General features: G+C 37.4%; 1 protein-coding gene across 1 annotated transcript in view; it reads left to right on the forward strand.

Moving 5' to 3' along the window:
• MIPEP (mitochondrial intermediate peptidase) overlaps positions 1-22,146 on the forward strand; it is a 61,976-nt gene that overhangs the window by 38,368 nt on the left and 1,462 nt on the right. Inside the window, exons 15-18 of the mRNA XM_063305759.1 lie at positions 7,416-7,490; positions 10,914-11,033; positions 16,737-16,858; positions 18,500-18,573. Coding sequence (XP_063161829.1) covers positions 7,416-7,490; positions 10,914-11,033; positions 16,737-16,858; positions 18,500-18,573 — 391 coding nt within the window. The remainder of the gene's footprint in view (positions 1-7,415; positions 7,491-10,913; positions 11,034-16,736; positions 16,859-18,499; positions 18,574-22,146) is intronic.

A 22,146-nucleotide genomic window follows, 5' to 3' on the forward strand; every position in this document is an offset into this window, starting at 1 on the left:
AAACTGAATGCAAGGCAGCAATGTAGTACAACTACATCATCAAAAATTTAAAGTAGTTTCCAAATCACGTGATGTAATAGTTTTACTTTATTCTTCATTGGTCAGATGACAGCTAAAGTACTCTGTCCGGTTCTGGATGCCGTGCTCTAAGAAGGATTAAGTAAACTGGAACAGGTTCAAAGAGAGGCAGTTAGAACAATGAGGGGACTAAAAATTAAGTCCTCTGAAGAAAGTTTGAATAAATTGTTTAGCCTTGAAAAGACAAGGTGGAGAAGGGATATGATAGCGCTCTTCAGATACTTGAAAGGACATCACAAGAAGGACAAGACTTGTTCTCTGTCATTTTCAGAGTGCAAGGCACAAAATGAAAGATTTAAATTACAGGAAGACAGATTCGAATTAGATGTTAAAAAAAATTAACTACTCTTTCAGTAACAGCAGTTGAACAATGATATTTATCAGTTATCCAGAGATATGGTGGGTTCCGCTTCTTGTGTCCAAGGAGAGATTAGACAACCGTCTCTCAGGTATGCTTTAATTTATATTTATACACCATGCAGGGAGTTGAATTCAAAGTCTAAATGATTCCTTCCAATTCTGTTTTATGAAATAAATTATAATTAGAGGTGCTTCGTAGGCAGTCTTCTTCCTCTGTATAGAGACCTTTTGTCAATCAAAACTGTACATACATACAATTTGCAACAATTGCATATTTACAGTTGGCACCAAGCAATTTTGAAATGTGCATGACTTCAAAATAAGTTCTCCTACAGTTTTCACATACAACAGGATGGACATAAATGTGGTTTTGCTATATGTATGTATAGAGGGAAAATATCATGTGTGATATATCTATGTTCTGATAATTGCCATGGTGCTTCAACTGCACTCGGAGTAACATTTCTCCCTTGCAAATATCCCGTAGACTGTGTGGCACAGAGGGACATGGTTTATTTGTGTTGCCCATCCCCTGATAACAAAGAACTCCCTGCTATATGCTCCAGTGAACTGCAAACCTGGATTTCCATTCAGAGAGTCTTTGTGGGATTGTGGTTTACCCTAACATCAATTAGCAGGGTTCTGCTATTTTGTTCTGTTTTAAACAGGATGCCATTTGACAGCTCAGAAACTCATTTTTTTCTTGATGTGATTTGAAACAGCTAAAATATAAAACTGTGAAAAATGCAAGTTACATTGGAAAAGCCAATTTGGCTGCTGCTCTGTTAAGAATTAGAGCTCTATAAAATAAACCCATTTACTGCTGTGAAACATTTCCCAGTGTTTTTAGTTCGTTATTCAGGGAAATAATTTTCCAATGGGAAGGTGTCAGATGTGCAAATGGGAAATCTGTTTTAAATGTTTTGGGTACCATAGTAAGATGTAACCAAGCAAAAGGACATTTAAAATGCAAGAAGAATGTGGTTGGATTATATCAAAAATCAACTCTTTCTTTCCATCCCTGAAGGCAGCAAACAAAAGCACCTCCTGTGGCTTGTCTCCCAGCATATTCATAGATCTCCTGCCTCTGTATATGAAGGTTCCATTTAGTTATAAAGTCTGGTTGTTATTAATAGGCCTTGGTTGCGTTCATGAACCCTGTTTTGAGATCGCCTTATGCTAATTGCTGTATTATAATTTTGGCTGGTGAATTCCATAATGAGGTATGCATTCTGTAAAGAAGTATTTCTTTCTGTTCTGAATCTCTTGTCAGTCAGTTTCACTGGGTGTCATTTAGTGCCTACTGTTAACATTTTTTTCTCTTCGTACCATTTCATACCAAAAGAGTCCCCCTTTGGGGGGAGATGGGCAGTGACAGAAATTTTAAATACGTACATACATACATACCATTCAGTTTAATTACTTTTCCTTTATAACAACCTATATTGAAGTCCTTGGTAAAACACTGCAACCTTTAATGAAATTCCTCCCCAAAACTCATTGCATTCACAGAATTGGCAGACAAAAATCTACTTAACTCTTTTCTTTTGCTTTTGAAAAGTATATTTTAAAAGAAGTTATGAAATTATGTATGCCATAGATTCAAAAGATTTTGAATCTATTTTTTTCACTGCGCTCCTTGACTTTTATTACTAGAGCTTGCAAATCCTTTGCATTTTCAGCTGTCAGGGTAGTGTCATTAGCGCAGCACAGGTTATTTATGTTTCTTCTTCCAGTTTTAAAACCGCGCTCATCTTCTTCCAATCCAGTTTCCCTTAATATATATTCAGCAGATAAACTGAATAAATAAGGGGAGAGTATGCAGTCTTGTTGCGCTCCTTCGCCAAGCTGGAGCCAATCTGTTTCACCATGTTCTGTCTGTACTGTGGCTTCCTGACCTGTATAAAACTTTTTCATGAAGACAGTGAGATGTTCTGGGATTCCTGTTTTTCTGAGCACATTCCACAGCTTGACATGATCAACACAATCAAAGGCCTTTCTAGAATCAATGAAGCACATAGTGACTTCTTTTCGGTATTCTTTGGCTTTCTCAATTATCCAGGGTGCATCAGCAATAATGTCTCATGTTCCTTGGTCTTTTCTAAAGCAAGCTTGGCATCTCTTTTTCCATGTAGAACTCTAACCTGCATTGGATGATCCTAAGCATTATTTTGCTTTGTTGTTGTTTATTCGTTTAGTCACTTCCGACTCTTCGTGACTTCATGGACCAGCCCACGCCAGAGCTTCCTGTCGGTTGTCAACACCCCCAGCTCCCCCAGGGACGAGTCTGTCACCTCTAGAATATTTTGCTAGCACGTGAAATTAAGGATATTTATGATAGTTTGCAGATACTGTTAAGTCTCCTGTTTTTGGTATTGGAATGTAGATTGACCTCCTCCAATCTGTTGGCCACTGGGTTCTCCAGATTTGCTGGCATAGCTTGGTTAGAACTTTTACTGATTCTTCTTCTGTTGTTTGCCATATTTCTGTGGGTAGTCCTTCAGTTCCTGTAACCTTCCAACTTGGTAATGATTAGAGTGCTGATCTAATTTCATTTTCTAGTTTTTAGAGGTTTTGTAAGAAGGGAATATCTTCTAAGATATCTTGGGTGTTGACATCTTTACAGTATTTTGGTATGCTTTTTCCATCTTCCTTTGATCTACTTTGAATTGGTTACTATCTGTCCATTGGAGTCCTTTAACATACCAGTTTGAGGTTGGAACCTCCTTCTGAATTCAAAGATTTTTTGAACGACTTTCCTTGTTTTTCTATGTCTGTTTCCATCTTCAAAGTCTTTACAGATGTTGTTGTAATACTGAGAATACAAGAGAATACTTGTCTCTTCTAATAGCTCTCTGAAACTCTTTGTTAAGTTGCTCCTGAGATTTTTGTCTTTCTTGGCTTTGGCTTTCCAATAATAAAGTCACAAAAGAAGAGAATATATGTAGCCCAGGGTTGGACTGTGAGTTGTTGGTGCTCTCTGAGTTTTGTTGTTTCCTTGCAGACGTTTCATTACCCAACTAGGTAACATCATCAGTGCAAGACTGAGACTCGCATTGATGATGTTACCTAGTTGGGTAATGAAACATCTGCAGGCAAACAACCAAGCTCAGAGAGCACCAACAACTCCACAATAATATAGTCAGTTTGGTTTCTACAGTATATACTCCATCTGGTAATATCCATGTATAGAGGTGGTGTTTTGGTTGTTTGAAGACAGTGTTAGCAATGAAGAAATAATTGGAGTGGCAGAAATTTATAAGTTGGTCTCCTGGTTCATTTCAGTTTCCTAAGCCATAACAATCCAACTACATTTTCTTCTTTAATGTTTCCAACTTTGGCATTCCAGCCTCCAATCACAAGCAGCACATCTTGCTTGCATGTTCTGTTGCTAGGTAGACATTGTAGAGTGTTTTAAATATTATCCCTATTGGGAGACATAGTAAAAAGTGGATGTTGAAAATCTTAGGACCCCTATCTTCTACCAGTTCATTTTCTTCCCAACCCTAATATATCTCTTTTATACAGCCAATTATTTAGCAGTGAGCCAGCTTTGAAAATAGTGAGGAAAGCTGAAGGAACAGATTTCTCCTTAGGTTCAGTTCTGTGACTCTGATCTTAGAAAAGGAACTCCAATATTGCCCAACAAGCCATAGAACTCTGGCATTCATGACTTCCACATTTGTAATGGTGTAAATTATTTGTCAGAATATTGCTGGATAGTCTTTGAGTCTCATAATCTATTTTTTGTATTTTTACTACACTTAGCTCTCCTCTAAAGTAGTATACATAATCTGCCTTGCTACATTTTCCTCAGCATGGCATGACCCATCCATTTTTAATGGGTTATGGGTAGGCCAAAGATGCCTAGTGAACCTCATTTTACAGGAAAACGAAAATACTTAGAGCCTCTTATAGCCCTTCTTGTATTGAGCATAGTTATTACGTTGCAGTGTGGGTTAAGATGTAGACTGTAACACAATGATGCAACATGGTATATGTGTGTTTAATTTGGGCTGTTCCCCACATCTCCTGCCACATTCTCCTTGTTTAAGCAACACATACCATTGCATCATTATGAGCTATAGATCTGGAGCCCAGAGGAGTAAAAGATTAAGTGGTAAAGTAGTAATTATCAGCTACTTTCTTTTATTAGAAGAACTAAGAAGAAAATATTGTGTCCATTTGCTTTGTTTTTATCTGTATGGTGCTAATTAGGACTGTGTGTGGTCTGACACTGAAGTCTGTGTTTCATGAGTATGTTTATGTTCTTTACAGTTTGGAGGAAAGAGGAGAGCTATTTTTCTAGTTAAACAGTCTGACCCTAATCAAAGGATCCATATCTGGGGAATAAGTCCCAGAATAGCTGCATTACTACTGTATGGAACAAATGTGTGTTGGTTAAATGGTGCTGTTGAAAATTACAGTGCTGCTTATTGAATGTTCCTAAATTTTCATAATTATATGACTGTTTTCTGGATGGGAAAATTATAATCTTGCCTGAGTAACTACTATGTAAAATAGCCTTTAAGTTTAGGAACTTTTCTTATCTGTTTTTCACTTCCAGGGTGTCTTTAGTTAAAATTTTTGAGTGTTGAATAGCTTTTATGCAGCTGATTTGTTTTATTCACCAACATGGTGAATAAAAGGCCAGGAGGGACTTTGTACAATTTCATGTTGTGCACCAGTTATACCCCTTCCTGGATCGGGAGGCCCTTCAAACAGTCACTCATGACCTTGTTATCTCCCATATAGACTATTGCAATGTGCTCTACATGGGGCTACCCTTGAAGAGTATCCAGAAGCTACAGCTGGTCCAGAATGCAGCCTCGCGGGCTATCTTTGGTGCCCCTAGAAGGACCATGTAACACCTTTGCTGCACAAGCTGCATTGGGTACCAATTTGCTTCTGAGTCCAATTCAAGGTGTTGGTTATCACCTTTAAAGCCCTACATGGCATGGGGCCAGGCTACCTGAGGGACCGCCTCTTCCCCGTTATGTCAACCCGTCCCACCCGATCATGCAGAGTGGGCATGTTGCAGGCCCCGTCGGTAAGAGAATTCCATCTGGTGGGGTCCAGGAGGCAGGCCTTCTCTGCAGTAGCTCCCACCCTCTGGAACATCTTGCCCCCGAGGTGAGGCTAGCCCCATTGCTCCTGGCCTTCCAGAGGAATTTGAACACCTGGCTCTGCCACCTGTCTTGGGGCGGGGCGTGGAGTCGTCATGTTTGGGGATGGCTAGTGCCCTAGTGCACTCATCGCATATAAGGACTGAGTTATTATCTGCCATTTGGACTCTGTTTTTATACTTATTGTTTATTGGTAATTGTTTTAAATATTGTATTTTTATATTGTAAATTTATTGTATATTTATTGTTTTATTGATTATTATTGTAAACTGCCCAGAGTCCCTCTGACCATTCCTCTTACCTCTGCATTACCATGGATCAGGGATATCCTTTGCACCTTCCCAGTCTTCTTACTAATTCCCAGGCACTAATTCTCACTAATTCCCAGGCTATTACCTTGTCTGCCTGCACAGAGTAGAGTTGATCCTTGTGGCCAAGGAAGCCCTGGGATTCATTTCTCAGTCAGCATCCTAGCACTTTCCTTCACCTCTGGATTTTCTTCTCTCTCAGGAGATTTTGCCACCTGAATCACAGTTGGTTACAACTACATGCATGGAGGTTGAGCAGAACAGAGCCAAGTCTCTCAACTACGCTATGACTTTGAATGCATTCAGATCATTGTGACATCATGCCGATAGTCCACTTCTTAATGTCTATAAATGGATCTGTTTGGCTTTCTGCAGATGGGACTAATGGAAGTGTCACCAATACTGGCCTCCACAAGTATTAGATTCTGGTCTTCAGTGGGACTGGCTAGGGATCTACACCCAACATTCTTCTCAGGCCTAGCTTGTAATAGTGGAAGTACCCTTGATGACCACTTCCATATAAAGTATTTCTTATGTTGAACTTGATGTTGATCACGCTGTAAAATTAGAAACTACAGACTTCAGCCTAACTGACCATCTCTTTATGTGATTACAGCAGCCAGTCCAGGGTTGCAAAATCTTCTCTGCTCCATTTCAAGGTGGATAGGGACCTTGGTTTTCTTACCTCTCAGGTCTAAGCTTGCTGCTGTTATGGATTACAGCTGAATTATACCTTGAGACAAATGTCCCTTAATAGTGGCTAGGTGGTCTATTATTTTAATGTTTGTCTAGTATTGTCAATTAAGTGGCTGTACCTTCCCTTAAGCTTCTTTAGTAGACTTCCTTTACTTAAGTAGCAACAAGGATTTTTCAACCCAGTAGGACAACTCTGTTATGCCCTCCACCGTAGGAGAAGAGAACATTGGATTTACAGTGTCCTATTTTCTATAGTGGAGAGAGGGCATCCAGCCCACCCAGGATACTCTATCCTAAGGTAAAGTATAACATTCATCCCTTTTTTCCCTGACTCTTCTTTCTGCGTCTAGTCCTATCTCCTGTCTTTAGTGTGCTGTCAAGAATCTTAGCTCATCCTCCCAAATCTGGAGATGGGCATTTCTTCCCATGGGGAAGACAGCTAAAAGTCTGGCTCTTCCTACCAGAGTGAATGGAAAGACTCTCTTAGATGCCACTTCTCCACTATATAAATAGACCTTGATGATAAATCCAATGTTCTCTTCACTTCCTAAAGAAGTGTATATTGTGTAAATTATTGTTACTTCCTCTCACTGGACTAAAAAAACCTCTTGGCTTTATTTCCACTCATGCTAATACTTCTCTTTCAGAAGTAAGAGGGTAACAAATTAAGGCCAAACCAAGCACCTCTTCATAATGGTGATGAGAAAGGACAGTTAGAAGCCCAGGTTTCGTTCATTTTTAGCTTAGGAATAACCTATAAACCTACCTTAATAGCATTTATTTTTGTTAATCATATGTAAAAATTGTTTGAAACATTTCCTGTTTTTCTCCTATTTTTTTGTTAAAGCCACTGCCTAAAAACATGGTGTCAAGACTCTGTGAATCTAAAAAAGTATGTGCTGCTGCTGATATGCAACTTCAGGTATGTTAATTGGTTCAGGGTGAATTTAAATTTATTTTGAAGTTGTAACAAAACTTAGATGAGTCCACTAGTCTAAGTTGTAAGATGTAGTTGATTAATGCAAAGTCTGTGCCACATCCTAACAACCTGGAGTATTTAAAAAAATACTACTTTAAAATTGTCTATGATTCGAATGTAGTTAAGCTTTTATTTAGCCTTTATTTAAAATTGCTAATCTATTACACCACTTAAGGTTGGAGTTGCACTGGCTTTCTATACCTTTCTTAATTCACTGCATAATAGAATAAAGTTTTGAGTTGCTTATGAGAAATTGCAGCAGACACTTTGATCAGATAATAAGGCTAATAGTATATGGCATTATTGAAGTGTCCATTTATATAAAATCTCCCTCAGTTCAAATGAAACTTCAAAATAAGCTCATAGAGCATTGAAGCTTAATTTGTCCCTTAATTAAAATGTCTTGGAAACTACCAGTTTACAACGTAAACATGCAAGGAAGTGTAAGCAGGGACTATTTACATTCTAGCAGTGGGATTTAAATGGTTTGTTAAGCTGCCCGTGTTCTTTTCCAAAACTAATAATTCAACAGGAACAATATAATCCCTTAGAAATGTTTATATTTTAGATGTAGAGGCTCACATAATGGTGTAAATTAGAACAAATTTATAGTAAATGAATTTATTTTATCCAAACCATAATTTAAATGAGTGCATGTTTTTAAATTGAAATCTAATTTACTCCCTTTCTGACATCTAAAGTGACAATTGATTCCCTTTAAGGTTAATTAATGTTATATAATCTTAATTTTTTTAATCCTCCATTTTTTTCATTTTAAGGAGGGTTTGTTTTATTTGCCACAAAATCCTGAATAAAGGTTTCATCAGATATTATCTTTTATGAAAACACATTTGATGTGTATTCTGGCTGTGAAATGATGAAAATAGCCTTTAGGTTTCCTTTTGAGGATATTAAACAATGAAAAATTATTGATACTAGCCCAATAGAAATCACCTGATAATAACTCCCCTTTTCACTTGTTCTGCTTAACTAAAGTTAATGCTACTTGGTGAAAAAATGCGATATGCATTGCTGAGAGGTGCATCTTGAAAGTGGGGAGAATGCATAGTTTATTAGCTATCACTTGTAAATACTGGCCATAATCTGCATTTTAGTCAATTTACTCTGTGTTAATGAAAACCACTCCATCTAACTGATTAGCACTGCTAGTGTTACGTTGTTTGGAAATTAATGTTGCTCAAATAATCTCTTTGGAAGTCCATTATGTTTCAGTGACTATTCAGTTTGCTTCATGTAATTAGGTTGATGACAACATGGAATGATGAAATCTTGGATTTTATATTTATATTTATATTGCTATTTAAGAATACTGTTTTTATTGTATTTTAACCTGTATTTATTCTAGTTTTATTGTAAACCGCTCAGAGTCACTCTTGAGTGAGATGGGTGGTGATGAAATTTGAACTATAAACAAACAAACAAATAAAAATTATTTCTTATCTTTGTGAACAGCTTTAAAGAAGTATTAACTTTAAAAGGGGGGACTTGTTCAAATTAGAGAGAACCTCTAACAGAGTTTAAAAGGTGGGAGCAAGCATCTATACACGGATTTTTTTTTCATATACATAGCAGGGCTCTGATCAATTAAAGATCCCTTCACTTGTCCTAAAGTCCCAGTGAAGAAGCTGACACCTGTACAGGTAGTCCTCGCTTAATGACCACAATTGGGACCCGAATTTCCGTTGCTAAGCAAAGTGGTCATTAAGCGATTCTGACCCAATTTTACAACCTTTTTTGTGGCAGTTGTTAAGCAAACCATGTGGTCGTTAAGCAAATCACGGGGTTCCCAATTGATTTTGCTTGTCAGACACTGGCAGGGAAGGTTGAAAATGGTGGTCACATGACCATGGGATGCTGTGACAGTCATAAACGCGAACCAGTTGCTAAGCACCCAAATCGTGACTGCAAGGATGCTGTGATGGTCGTAAGTGTGAGGACCAGTCATAAGTCAGTTTTTCAGCACCATCCTAAGTGTGAACTGTCACTAAATGAATGGTTGTTAAGCGAGGACTGCCTGTACTTCTAGATATGCTGCCTTTAAAATAGACCATTCTGAATAGGACTATTTTTATTTTTAAATAAAATATTTTGATTGTAAACCGCCCAGAGTCCCCTTTTCGGGGGAGATGGGCGGTGATGGAAATTTGAAATATAAATAAATATAAAATATATAAATTGACCCTTGCTATCTTGAGGATGAGAGTCATAATGGCATAGCCATAATCACTTTCTCTCTTTTGGCAAAAATGGCAGTTCTTTCAACATAAGCTTTCATTGGAAATTACAGGATGACTAAGAGTTATGCCTAGGTCATCCACCTCATACTGCAAAAAACAAGGACAATCTGAAACATATTTGTGGTTAAATGCCTGTCCCTTCCAAGCCGCTACAGGATATCAAGGCTTAGATAATTATACCTTTAAATTCTTCGCTGTTTCCACTTCATTTCTCTCCAAACCCACAGTTGGATTGGGGAAACGTAGAATACCAAATCCATGATAGAGCTGCTTAGCTTTTCTTTTTCACGTCAGAGAAATAATTTCTAGACTAGACTGATGGAAATTGCATTGTTTAATGATTTTTCATATTAAAATTCATACATATTTCTAGCTTTTTTCCTTTGTGTTTGTTTTTAATATGGGGATATTTTAAAAATGAATACTAATACTCTGTAAATTGACGAAAGTTTTGTTCTGGGTGTCAGCAAAGTGACTTGTTCCAGCAAAAAGTATGTTGTAACGTTCTGCTGGCCTTCACAGAGCATGGAGCTAATAATTGGTTATTCAGATTTATTTGAAATAATATCTGGGTGCAGTTAAATCAGTGTTAAGCTAAATATATGTAACCTGCAGTTTAATCCTAATTTCAGAAATAATTCCATAATTTATTTCAGATATATAAAATAACAAAAGTTTTATTCATCACCCAAACTTCTAGCAGGGTAAGATTTTGCAGTCTAAGAGTGTATAGGTATGCAGATGAACACGTATTTTATGCAAAAGTATAGTATCATTTAAAGATCAGACTTAAAATCCCATAGAAGTAGATGGGACTCATTTTGAAAACTTCTCTGTGTGTACGGACAGAACTTGAGAATATTGAATGCCTCAACAAAATAACTGTAAATGTATGTTGTTCAACATTATTTTTCTTAAAGAACAACCAAGCAATGCATCTACGGTAGCCTCATTTCTTAAAGCTCTGCTGCAAGTCTGGTTAATCATTCTGAATGGCAAGACTCTGTGTGTGTGTGTGTGTGTGTTTGTGTGTGTGCATACATGCATGTTTGTGTGTATGTTGGACCTCTGCACTTGGATATAGATATTTATCAATCTGCTTGTCTAGGTTTTTTATGCTGTTTTGGATCAAATTTACCATGGGAAACATCCTCTAGAAAAGTCAACCACAGACATTTTAAAGGAAACACAAGAGAAATTTTATGGATTGCCATATGTTCCTGACACTGTGAGTAACATATCTCGTAAAATTAAGGAAAATGAAGTTTAGCAACTGTAATTTTCATATTAACAGTATAAAGTTACTTTCTTTTAATGGAATATTCGACTTCCTATTAAGTATTTTGTAATGATTTCTTAAGGAAATACAGTATGTTTTTATAAAAACCTCATAAATAGGATTTCAAGCTGAACTGCCTGCCTTTTCCCATTCTGTGGTCTTACTTTTAGTGCATTCCCATTAAGTAAATTCCTACTAAGGTTAATGGGGACCATTTGGGATGCTACAGACGTTTCAGGGAGAGGGGACATAGGATAAATGTCATTCTCTTTCATTTCCTTTTCTCCAGTGCTTCGTTTCCTGCATTCTAAGGTACACCTCACAGAATATCCAGAGACATATATTTTGACATGCACCAGTGAAAGAAAGTTTGTGTATCTTTTAGAATTACATGTAATCCTGCAGTTCTTTAGTCACAGGTTCTGAGTTGTTAATGTTTTATAGAAAGCAAGGGGGTTATTTTAGAATCAAATATACATTGTGGTCAATTCAATTTACAGAAACAGGAATTCAAAAATTTGGATTTTTGAATCACTTTTGAAAATAACACCAAGTTTTGAAATGCTTGTAATTTACTGCTTTGGTGAAAGTGTGTTCACTTTCAACAGAGCCATCTTAAAATACACAGTAAAATCAACTTGAAGAGGCTGAGTGTAGGAAGAAGAGAATGAAGTGAGTGTGGGATAAGCCTCTTTGTGGAATATTCTGTAAAAAGTCTGTGCTGGTTGCTTTATAGGAGTCCTTAACATGAATATCAAAATATTGGTAGCTTCTTTTCAAATAAAAGCTTTCATTTCTGCATTTAAACAAGTACATTATAGATAATACCCCTAATATAGAAAAAATTAGTACTACAGTCCTGTATATTCACTGTAAGTCTCACTGAGTTCAGTGAAGCTTACTCCTGAATCGACACATACAGGTTTCATATAAAGAGATCCAGATGTCTCCACTTTTGCCTGTCTTCTGTAGGGCACTGAAGACCTGGCTCTTCCCCCCAGCATTGGGCCAGGAAGTTATGTGAGCCTGTTTTATGTGGTTTGATTTGCTACAGATGTATGAGCTTCTTCAAGCACATGTTTTCATTGTTTCTGGTATTTGTTGATACTTTTTACAGCTTCTTTTTATTATTATTTATTATTTCAATTTATATGGCTGCCCATCTCAAGTTCATAACAATGCGCAGTTAACATTGTTAAGAACATAAAAGCATAGAAAGCAGAAAACAGAGCAACACAAAACAGACCCACCAATCACAATTAGCATTGCCAGTGCATGGGCTCAGCCCCACTTCTGACTCCCAGGCCTGCCCAGGGCCACATGGCAAGTGGGTAGCCTGCTGAATTAATAAAATTCAAGTCCCGTTGAGATTTAATGTACATATTGGTAACTAGTGTCATTAACTACAGTGAAGATTCTCAAATCCCAACAACTGTTGTTCTGTCAGTCCTATGCTCCATAAAGATTGGTGTATTTCTGTATTCAAGACCCATATGGTATCTTTCTAAAAACACCTAAGTGCTTAACTGCATGTGAAATTCTTTTCCTCTTCTCCAACATAAACTACTATGAAAATATTTATGTCTCTTGTCCTACTTGGTTTATTTATGAGTTGCTAATAAAAACACAGAACTGTTATAAATGGAAACCTTTAATCTCTTATTTGACTCACTTTTCAAAATGTAATGGGTCTTTTAAAATCTTTTATAGCTCTATTCCCGACTTCAATCTATTATTTTTATATATTATTTTAGGCTATAATTCCATACACCTGGGATTAAGTCTCACAGTGAGATTTATTTTTGAGTAATCTTAGGTTTGCATTATTAAAAGGCAATAATGTTAATAAGCAGAAAACTATGAAGTATGTCTAAATAATAGCACCGAGTATAAAATTACTTCAAATCGAAGTCTACAAATATGCAACCACAGAACTTTGTTGACTATTATATGTCCTGAGGATAAATATTTCTTTCATTCTCATGTTGTTACATGTTCTTTTTGTTACTCTGCTTAATCTGATTTTGAAAACTAGATTTCAAAAGTCACAATTAAGGAATTGCTTTTTCACATGGGGAACAAACAGAAAACATGTCAGGCTGCTGACTAATGCAGAAAGGACACTAGTTTCTAATGCCAGGGATTGCAAGCCTTTCATGAAATTAGAAAGAGGAACAAATTCCAATAGGCCATTTTGTTTTCTAGGTCATAAAATGCTAGTGTTTTATTTAACAATTAAAATGTGTTTCCTTCTTTGTCATGTATAAAAGCAAAAGTGATATATTTGGAAGCAGTGACCGTATTTTGGGACCTGTGTAGCAGTTTATGCGTGACAACAGAAAGTTGAGGAGGGTTGTTTGTTTATTTGTTCAGTCGCTTCCGACTCTTGGTGACTTCATGGACCAGCCCATGCCAGAGCTTCCTGTCGGTCGTCAACACCCCCAGCTCCCCCAGGGACGGGTCCGTCACCTCTAGAATATCATCCATCCATCTTGCCCTTGGTCGGCCCCTCTTCCTTTTGCCCTCCACTCTCCCTAGCATCAGCATCTTCTCCAGGGTGTCCTGTCTTCGGGCCTCAAATATTAATTTCTTCCTAACAGGGTTACTCAAAAGCCAGTTTTGCTCTACCGTCAAAGTCTTAATTGTTCTCTTTGAGTTGGAAAGAATTTTAAGCCTTTTACAATTTATTTATTTGTAATTTATCTGGCTTTTACAGCCCATGTCTTGGTTCATTTCCCCAAAGTCTGTATCTCTGGTATGATTAAGCAGGTTCATTCCAGCTTTTGGTAGGATAGCATACATGAATTTCTTGGAGTATGAAAAATGTTGGACTAGATATACCTTATTCGATGTATGAAAACTTTTTTCTAGGTTAAACCGATGGAAGATTATAGCATGTTTTTATATTAGAAGTTCCTGTATATGGCATACATTGTGAATATTATTTCTAAATGCAGATCCTTCTATAGTCCAGACTCAAATCTCAATACAACGCATTTTTGCTAATGCAGTATCACAAGCATAGGCTCTATTGGCTTTGAAGTGATATTGTATTGCTGTTTAAGTAGATAGGCAACTAACCTGGTATTGACCATCATATGAATTTCTTAATTAAGAAATTAATTTCTTAATTAAGGGAAGAGAAGGGAATTAGTCTGCCAGGTTGAACTTCCTTGTCTGGTCAGTTTACTTGGGATGATGGCAAGGCTCAGCCAGTGTCCTACATAACTGAGCAGTGCGCCCAGTGGCAAATATGCTATAGTTGCTCTCAAGCAAGAATGGTTTCCTCAAGGAGGAACATTTGAAAACCACTTCCTTGGAAGATCAAAATAATTCTCTCATCAGTGTAGTGAATGCCTATTCTAAAACACTCTCAGACTCATGAGCAGGAATGCAAAGATATCTGATTTATTAAAGAATAGTATGCAGGATCACAGAGAAAGCTGAGAATGATAAAAGCGCGCCAAATGCGAACTAAAAACCCTTGGTACAAATGAGATCCTTCCCTCATAGAATCTTCCCAAGCTCACAATCCCAGGTGCTCCTAACGGCTTCTGATGGTCTGCGGGAAAAGTCCTTGAACAGAGAACATAACCCAAACACATTCCATTGTAATGAACACAGATACAGAGCTTGGTACAAGGTTTCACAGCAGCTCCCTCCCAAACAGAAACGCGCATCAGCACCATGGCATATGAAACATTACAATGTACAGTGCACATTGAAACAGCGAACATGACAATCAGGCTCCTGGAGAGAGAAAAATCTGAAATAATACGAAAAGTATTCTTTCACAATTTTGTTAGTCCATTGGGAAATAATTCAGAACCAGGTAAAAAGTGGTTCTGTTCAAACAGCACATCAAACATTAAACCCTCAGGTGAAAAAAATGATTATAGACCAAAACTTTAGAAAACTCTGACGTACTCTGTTGCTTAGTTTTAAATCTGCTGTGTATTTTGGATTATGGTAAAGAGACTAGGTAAAAGGGGGGAAAGTATGCTTAGTGCTGCCAAAATATTTTTTGCTTTATATGTAGCATAATCTAAGTTGAAGCTGAATGTATTATCAGACACTGATTTAGGAGAGTTAGTTGGGGAGAAAAAAAACCTGATTTTCATTTGAAAGCTAGAATATGCTTTTTGTTTAATGTGTTCCTTTTTAGGTAGCATGCAGCCTGCAAACAATTATAGAAAGAATAGTTGTTTGCTGGTAGAACATAAGGAACACTTTATTTCATAGGAACAAGGAAACATTTTCCCAATAACTATTTGAGAGAAATGGTGGAGTTTTATCACAGGGAACAGTCCTAGTTTATTTGGAAACAGTAAGAGTAACCTCCAAATAATAGGATGATGATGCATTCCATCTAAATAACAAGTTTTTGGTTAACTATTTTTCTAACTAATTTACAAAAAGAAAACCTGATTAATTAGCCAGTACTAGTGCATAAGATAGGTGTGTATATGCACTAATATGCATACAATTTAGTTCCATTATCAATTCCAATTTAAATTTATCATAGATTATAATGAAATATGCTGTCAATAGCCAATAGATTCTATTTTTAATAGAAATTAAATCCACCAGTAATTCCTACTAGTAATCTCTGAGGGATTCATCCAACTTCTGTTTTCATTAGCCAATTTAAAAACAACAACAACAATCTCTAGGGCCTTTTTGGAATTTTTAGGATGTCAGTTCCATTATTTCAACTTCAGATTCACTTTGAACAGTCCAGTATACCATTTTTCCCCTAGAGCAGTATTTCTCAACCTTGGCAACATTAAGATGTATGGACTTCAACTCCCAGAATTCTCCAGCCAGCATGCTGGCTGGAGAATTCTGGGAATTGAAGTCTATACATCTTAAAGTTATCAAGTTTGAGGAACACTGCCCTAAAGACACCTTACTGGCTTTCTTAGCACTGCTCAGAATTGGTATTAGCAGTATTCAAAAATAGAAACAGAGAATTAATCCATTACAGACAAGTAATATTAGAATTAACATATGGACATATGGTATAAATACATAAACAGGCCAAGAACACTATGATATAGATATAGATATAGATACACAGTAGATATAGATATAGACTTGTAGAGGAATGGAAAGATTTCCTTGACAAAGGAAGGCAAGAATTGTTAGAACTGGTAAGAGAAAGTAAAGCACAGTTCAGTCCTGGGAAAGGAGAGAGTCTTGATTTTGTTTGGTATAAGAGGAAGCAGAGGAAAACTCTGGCAAGCTTTCAAGATCCTATTTTTATATCCTACCATGGTAAAGTAGAATTCCCCTAATCCTTGAGGGGTGTCTTCTCTGACCTGGCCTACTTTGAAGGGCTGACAATAATTTATTTCTGTTTGTATTTTGGTAAGTGGCAAAACGTTCTTTGAACGGTAGCAAAGATCTGCTTCTACTGTAAGTTTTTGGTATTAGAAGCATTTCATTTGTCTATATAGAAGATAAAACACAATGGCATCTGTAACATGTAAATTGATTTTTCTTTAAACCCCACCAATAATTAATTACAATTTTGTTTTAATGGTGACTGTCACATATGCATGTGTGTGAATTATAAATGGTTACTTTAGTTTCAGAGCAAACATCATTGAGAATTACAATTTTCCCCTTTTTTCTTTGTATCATGTACAGGCCTGGCAACTCCGATTCAGCCATCTTGTGGGTTATGGTGCTAAGTACTATTCCTATCTCATGTCTAGGGCTGTATCATCTATGGTATGGAAGCAGTGCTTTGCACAGGATCCATTCAACAGGTATGAAGTGAAATGCAGACCTCTGTGTGCCTTTTTAAAAAAAGAAGAAACCTAAGCATTGATATACACGGAAGCTGGATTCTCGGATAGCCAGCTCAGGTCGACTCAGGCTTCCATCCTTCTGAGGTTGGTAAAATGAGTACCCAGCTAAAGGGTCAGACATGACTCGGTGCTTGCACAGGGGACCTTTCACCTTTCATTCAAGTGTTGATAACCTTCCAGATACTATCAGATTGTTCATTTCATCTGTACTGCTTTCTTTTTCTTGTTACAATACTTTTATCAAAGCCAGGAGTAAGCATTTATTGTAAGTTGAATTCAGATGGGGAACTAATGTGGCATTGGTTTATAGATGCACAAATACATACATTACATTTGCTACCTGAATCTCTGGATATAGGAGAAATTCAAGAAGAAAAACGCTTTGGAACTTCAGCTGGTGTGTGCAGACATAGAGGTTTAGAACCTCAGCTGGTGTATGCAGGCAGGATTCTTCAGCTGCTCAGATCTGCTGAGAAATGAATTAGACTGAGAGTTTCACTTGTGCTATTTTGAATGATGCAAATTTAACCATATTTGTTGATTACCCAGTCCATGGAGATTCTGGGAAGTTTACAAGAAGGAGAACAAAAGCAATAAATAAATCTACCTATAAAGGTCACCCAGAACCAAAGGAATAAAATTCTCTTCAGTTTCTTATAGAATGCAGGGAGGGAAGGGGCCAAGCATAACTCAGGGAATGATGTGTTCTGAAGTACGGGACAACCACAGAGAAGACCTGTCATTGCACCTATGCCTAAATTGGCCTTCTCGAAGTAGGGGACAATTAGTCAATTCTGGCAAGGTGGTGCCATATTGGACTTTATAATTTGCCAGCTTTGCTTTTCCCTTTCTTTTTCCTGCTGTAAATAGAGGTAGGCTTTGTTTGTAATTATGCAGTGTACAATGGGGCAGGCAGTTGTGGATTACCATGGACAAGTAAAAGACATTGCCTTTACTTTTAGAAGCTAAAAGATTAAGGATTTGTGCCAGTCAGCAGCAGTTCCCTCACTAATCACAAGAGTGGAACCAATCACCTAGAGAATTAATGGAGGCTTCTCAGCCATCTGCAGTGCTTTAATTTGGATTCCTGTACTGAGCAGGAGGCTGGACTCAATGGCCTAAATGGCCTTTTCCATATGATTATATTATTTTATCCTCAATACAGTATGGACGCTTAACCTGTTGGCTCACAGAAATACAGTTCCCATGTCAAGTTCCATGTGTCAGTTATCCATTCCTCATTAATCCCATGGACCCAGAACGGGTGATCTGTGATGCTTCAATTCTTCTTTGAGTACAACTCCCGTCAGTTAAAATCAGCATGTCAAATGGCCAGGAACATTGGGAATTGCATTTCTCTTTATTAATTTCTTCTGGATGTTTCCAGGGCATTAATTTGCTACAATTTGCCTATTGTGCTCTAATATAACTTTATATATTGAGTGCTTTTCTAGAATGAGTACATGAGATTTAAAATCTAAATAATTAGATATATTGTTTCTTGATAGCTTAGTGAGGAACTTGGAGAGAGATGTGACATGAAGCTGAGCTGGTTGTGATTGCAGATAGTTGGAATAATAATACCATCTCTTCCTTCAGAGCAATGGGTGAATGTTATCGCAAAGAAATGCTGGCACATGGTGGTGGCAAGGAACCAATGCTCATGGTCCAAGGTAATATAAATATTGTTACCCTTCTACTGATGTATTTTATATATTTTATTGATATTCTAGAGGTGACGGACTCGTCCCTGGGGGAGCTGGGGGTGTTGACGACCGACAGGAAGCTCTGGCGTGGGCTGGTCCATGAAGTCACGAAGAGTCGGAAGCGACTGAATGAATAAACAACAACAACCCTTTTATTGCCTCTGACAAACTTTTCCTCAATATTCTTTTAGGAAAAGACTCCTGCTTGTACTTCAACATGATTTTATTGTATCTTTTAAAAAACCTTTTATAAACATTTGCTAAAAAATGCACATGTTATAGCCATCAGTTCTTGTTCTTTATAGACAATCTATCACTTTTAGAAACCACAGAATGGGATGCTTTCAGTCACTGTATTAAGGATAGCATATCTTTATCACTTCTAGTCTCATTCTCATTTTTTTCTTATTTCCTCCAATTTTATGGTAATCACCAGTAGTACCATCATTACTGTAACTACTAGTTATTTCCCCCTTCCTTATCAGGGGCAGGCATACATGCCCATTACCACAGTGAAGCCAAGAAGAGGGATATAAATTCAGAAATAAAATACAGTGGGGTACAGCTCTATACTTCTAGAGGAAACTGATTGCTGGTGGGTATTTTGATACTCAGAATGTTACTCATTGAAGTACAGGTTAGTTCAGTGTTAAAAGGTCTTTGTCATTTAGAAGATGTAATAGATATTTCAGCTTTGCAGTTAGGCAGCAGTAAATAGTAACTTAATCAAAGTAGTGGAACCAGCATAATTGCAAAATTTCCAAATGAGATAGCAGCCTTTTATTACAACGTTTGATGCGTACACTTGCATACGGCTGAAGCTTAGAGACAGCCATTTCCAGGAAATGCGTGGTTAATGGCTGATGTTTTAATGTGGACTTCAGTGGAAGTGATCCCTAGGGTTCCTGTAGGCTTGGGATGAAGGACTGTAGATTTGGAAGGAATTAGCACATGCTTACAAAAATATAAACGGCAGCTCTCTCTTTAAATTCCAGTGCCGCACACCATGATGTAGTTCAAAAAGGAGTACTGTTGTTGCAGTCATTTCATCCTTGGGTCTCAAACAGTGGGAATGTAAAGGATAGGTTCTCCCCCCCCCCTCAGGTCTTGGATTTGATATAGTCTCACCCTTGGTTTGCATTTGATGGAAATACTCAGTTCTTTTCATTAGAAAAAGGATTTTGTCAATATGGCTCTCAGTTGCTATAAGCTTTCAAGCTTTGATCTCATTGCATCCCTTTAGGTTTGAGAAAATGTGTAATGAAATAACACTTTTGGGTTGTTTTTTTAAAGCTATTTTTTAAATAGACAAACTCTCTATTAAGTTTGGTTTGTTCAAGGGCTGGGGGTGGCATGGGGAGACGGTACAAACATAGGTTGGTATTTGGTGAAGTTTTTATTCCTATATTGGAAATTGCCTTATAAACTTGAGAGTTGAGGTGGATTTGAGTCTGGGTGTTTGGTCTGAACCTAATAGCTCTTTTGGGTGGGGCAGGAGGACATTTATCATTGTTCTTGTCCAAAGGCTTTTCCTCCAATTGACTTATTATTTCCTGAATGGAAAAGATAATGCGTATATTCAAATTTCCAAAATAATGTTTAAAGGTAAAAATATGTGGCTACATTTTATTTCATGGGGTTTGTTTTTTTAATGTGCACTATTTATCCTTTAAAACATCTTAAGAAGGCTTTATTTTATCATCAGCAAGACATATATTTCACTTAATTAAAACTGTGCTTTACCAAAACCCTAGCGAGAACTCCTCTATTATAGACTTCCTTCAAGTTGCATTGAGATCTACACGCAATGTTACTTTTTCCTTTGGGGGAGTTACTATTGTACATGCAAAAAATGCATATTCAAGCTAGTTGACTCTTGTAGAAACATATTAAAGGCCTCAATGGAAGCTTTCAGTTTGGCTAAAAGCATTCTGTAGTATTATTACTAAAAGAAGAAGAGAGGAGGAAAAATTTGTATTATTTTTCCTGCAAACCAAATATCTGAGGCATATTGAGTGATCTACTAGGTATTGCTACTATAAATTGTGTACTAAAGTTATATTTGTGTTGGCAGTTAAAGGACTGATTCACTTCAGAGAGGAGCCGTGTTTTTAGAAAGTTTGTTTCTCTAATGTTAAACAATATTGGAATTTTCATAATGTACCTTTTAAAATGTTAATGACACAAGAAAGGCACATTCGTGTATTACTGTATCTTTTCCTTATATATAAAAGAGCAGATGTTCTGAATCATCACGGACTGTTTAAACTACAAAGACCACTGCATCTTTACCCAGTGCTCTCTGATAGAAACGGACATAATCTCCATTTACATTAGAGAGGGAGAAGCAATTGGCACTTTATATTAAGGTTGGAAAATACTATCTCTGGACGCAGCAAAATTTGAGAAAAATGCATCCTGTGTTCTACAAACTACCTAAGTAGGGTGTTCAACCTTTTCTTAGTGTTGTGCTTTATGCATTAGTCATGGGTGTGCGCAGGGGGCCAGTGACAAAATTCGTGCCTCAATGCAAATTATGCCCCTTAAGTACAACGTTACAACATGAGTATGAAAGAATGGAGATTGCATTATGATGTCACAACACACAGTTCATCATTTTGGCGTTGTGATTAGGACAGACCCTGGCAGCATTAGTGTGATGTCTGTCTTGAATAAACTCTGCCCACATTTGGAGTGACTAAGAATGCTTCCATGCTAAGTAGCAGGTATGCGAAGAAAAAAGACGCTGGAACATTCAGGTTGGCACTTCTGTTCTGAGGGTGTCTCTGTTCTGAGGGTGTCTTTGCTGATCCTGCTAGCCTGTTTTGTCTGGGGAAAAGCCCTCTTTTCTCCATGGGGGGCAGCCCTGGAAATTTTCTTTCCAAGTTGTTTTCTGTATCAAAACCTTGTGCCAGGAGTGTCTGCATATAGAACAATTTCCCTGATGCAGACCGTTGCCCCCCCAACGTATGAAGAGTGCTGGAACCAGTGAAGAGAAACGTCATTGAGTGGCAAGGCCACTTTACATCTTACCTTTTTTGGGGGAGGGAGGGGTGCAGGGACAGGCATGTCTTCATACCAGTCTTGACACCTGGCAACCACCTGGACGAGCCCCTGCAGTTTTCTTCACAAGATTTCAGAAGTGGTTTGCCACTGCCACCTTCCTAGGGCTGAGAGAGAGTGGCTGGCCCAAGGCCACCCAGCTGGCTTTGTGCCTAGGGTGGGCCTAGAACTTGGTGGCCTCTCATTTCCTATCCCAGGGTCTTTAACCACTACACCAAACTGGCTCTCTTCCTTCTTAATAGGATATAAATGTTTGAATGGGGCTTGAAAATGAGAGAATTGAAAGAGAAGTAGTAGAAATTATACCCTCTAATTATTTAATAATGCCCTAATATGACTATATTAATTATATATTGATTGTAAAATTAAAGATGAAATTATTTGTTTTATATCTATATGATCTTAATTATATTAATATACAATGAGAAATTTCTGGGAAGTACTTCTCGTTTGTATCCTGGGCACATATCTGCAAAT

Source organism: Candoia aspera, chromosome 5 (assembly GCF_035149785.1).
Source record: "Candoia aspera isolate rCanAsp1 chromosome 5, rCanAsp1.hap2, whole genome shotgun sequence".
NCBI classification, from domain to species: Eukaryota; Metazoa; Chordata; class Lepidosauria; order Squamata; family Boidae; genus Candoia; species Candoia aspera.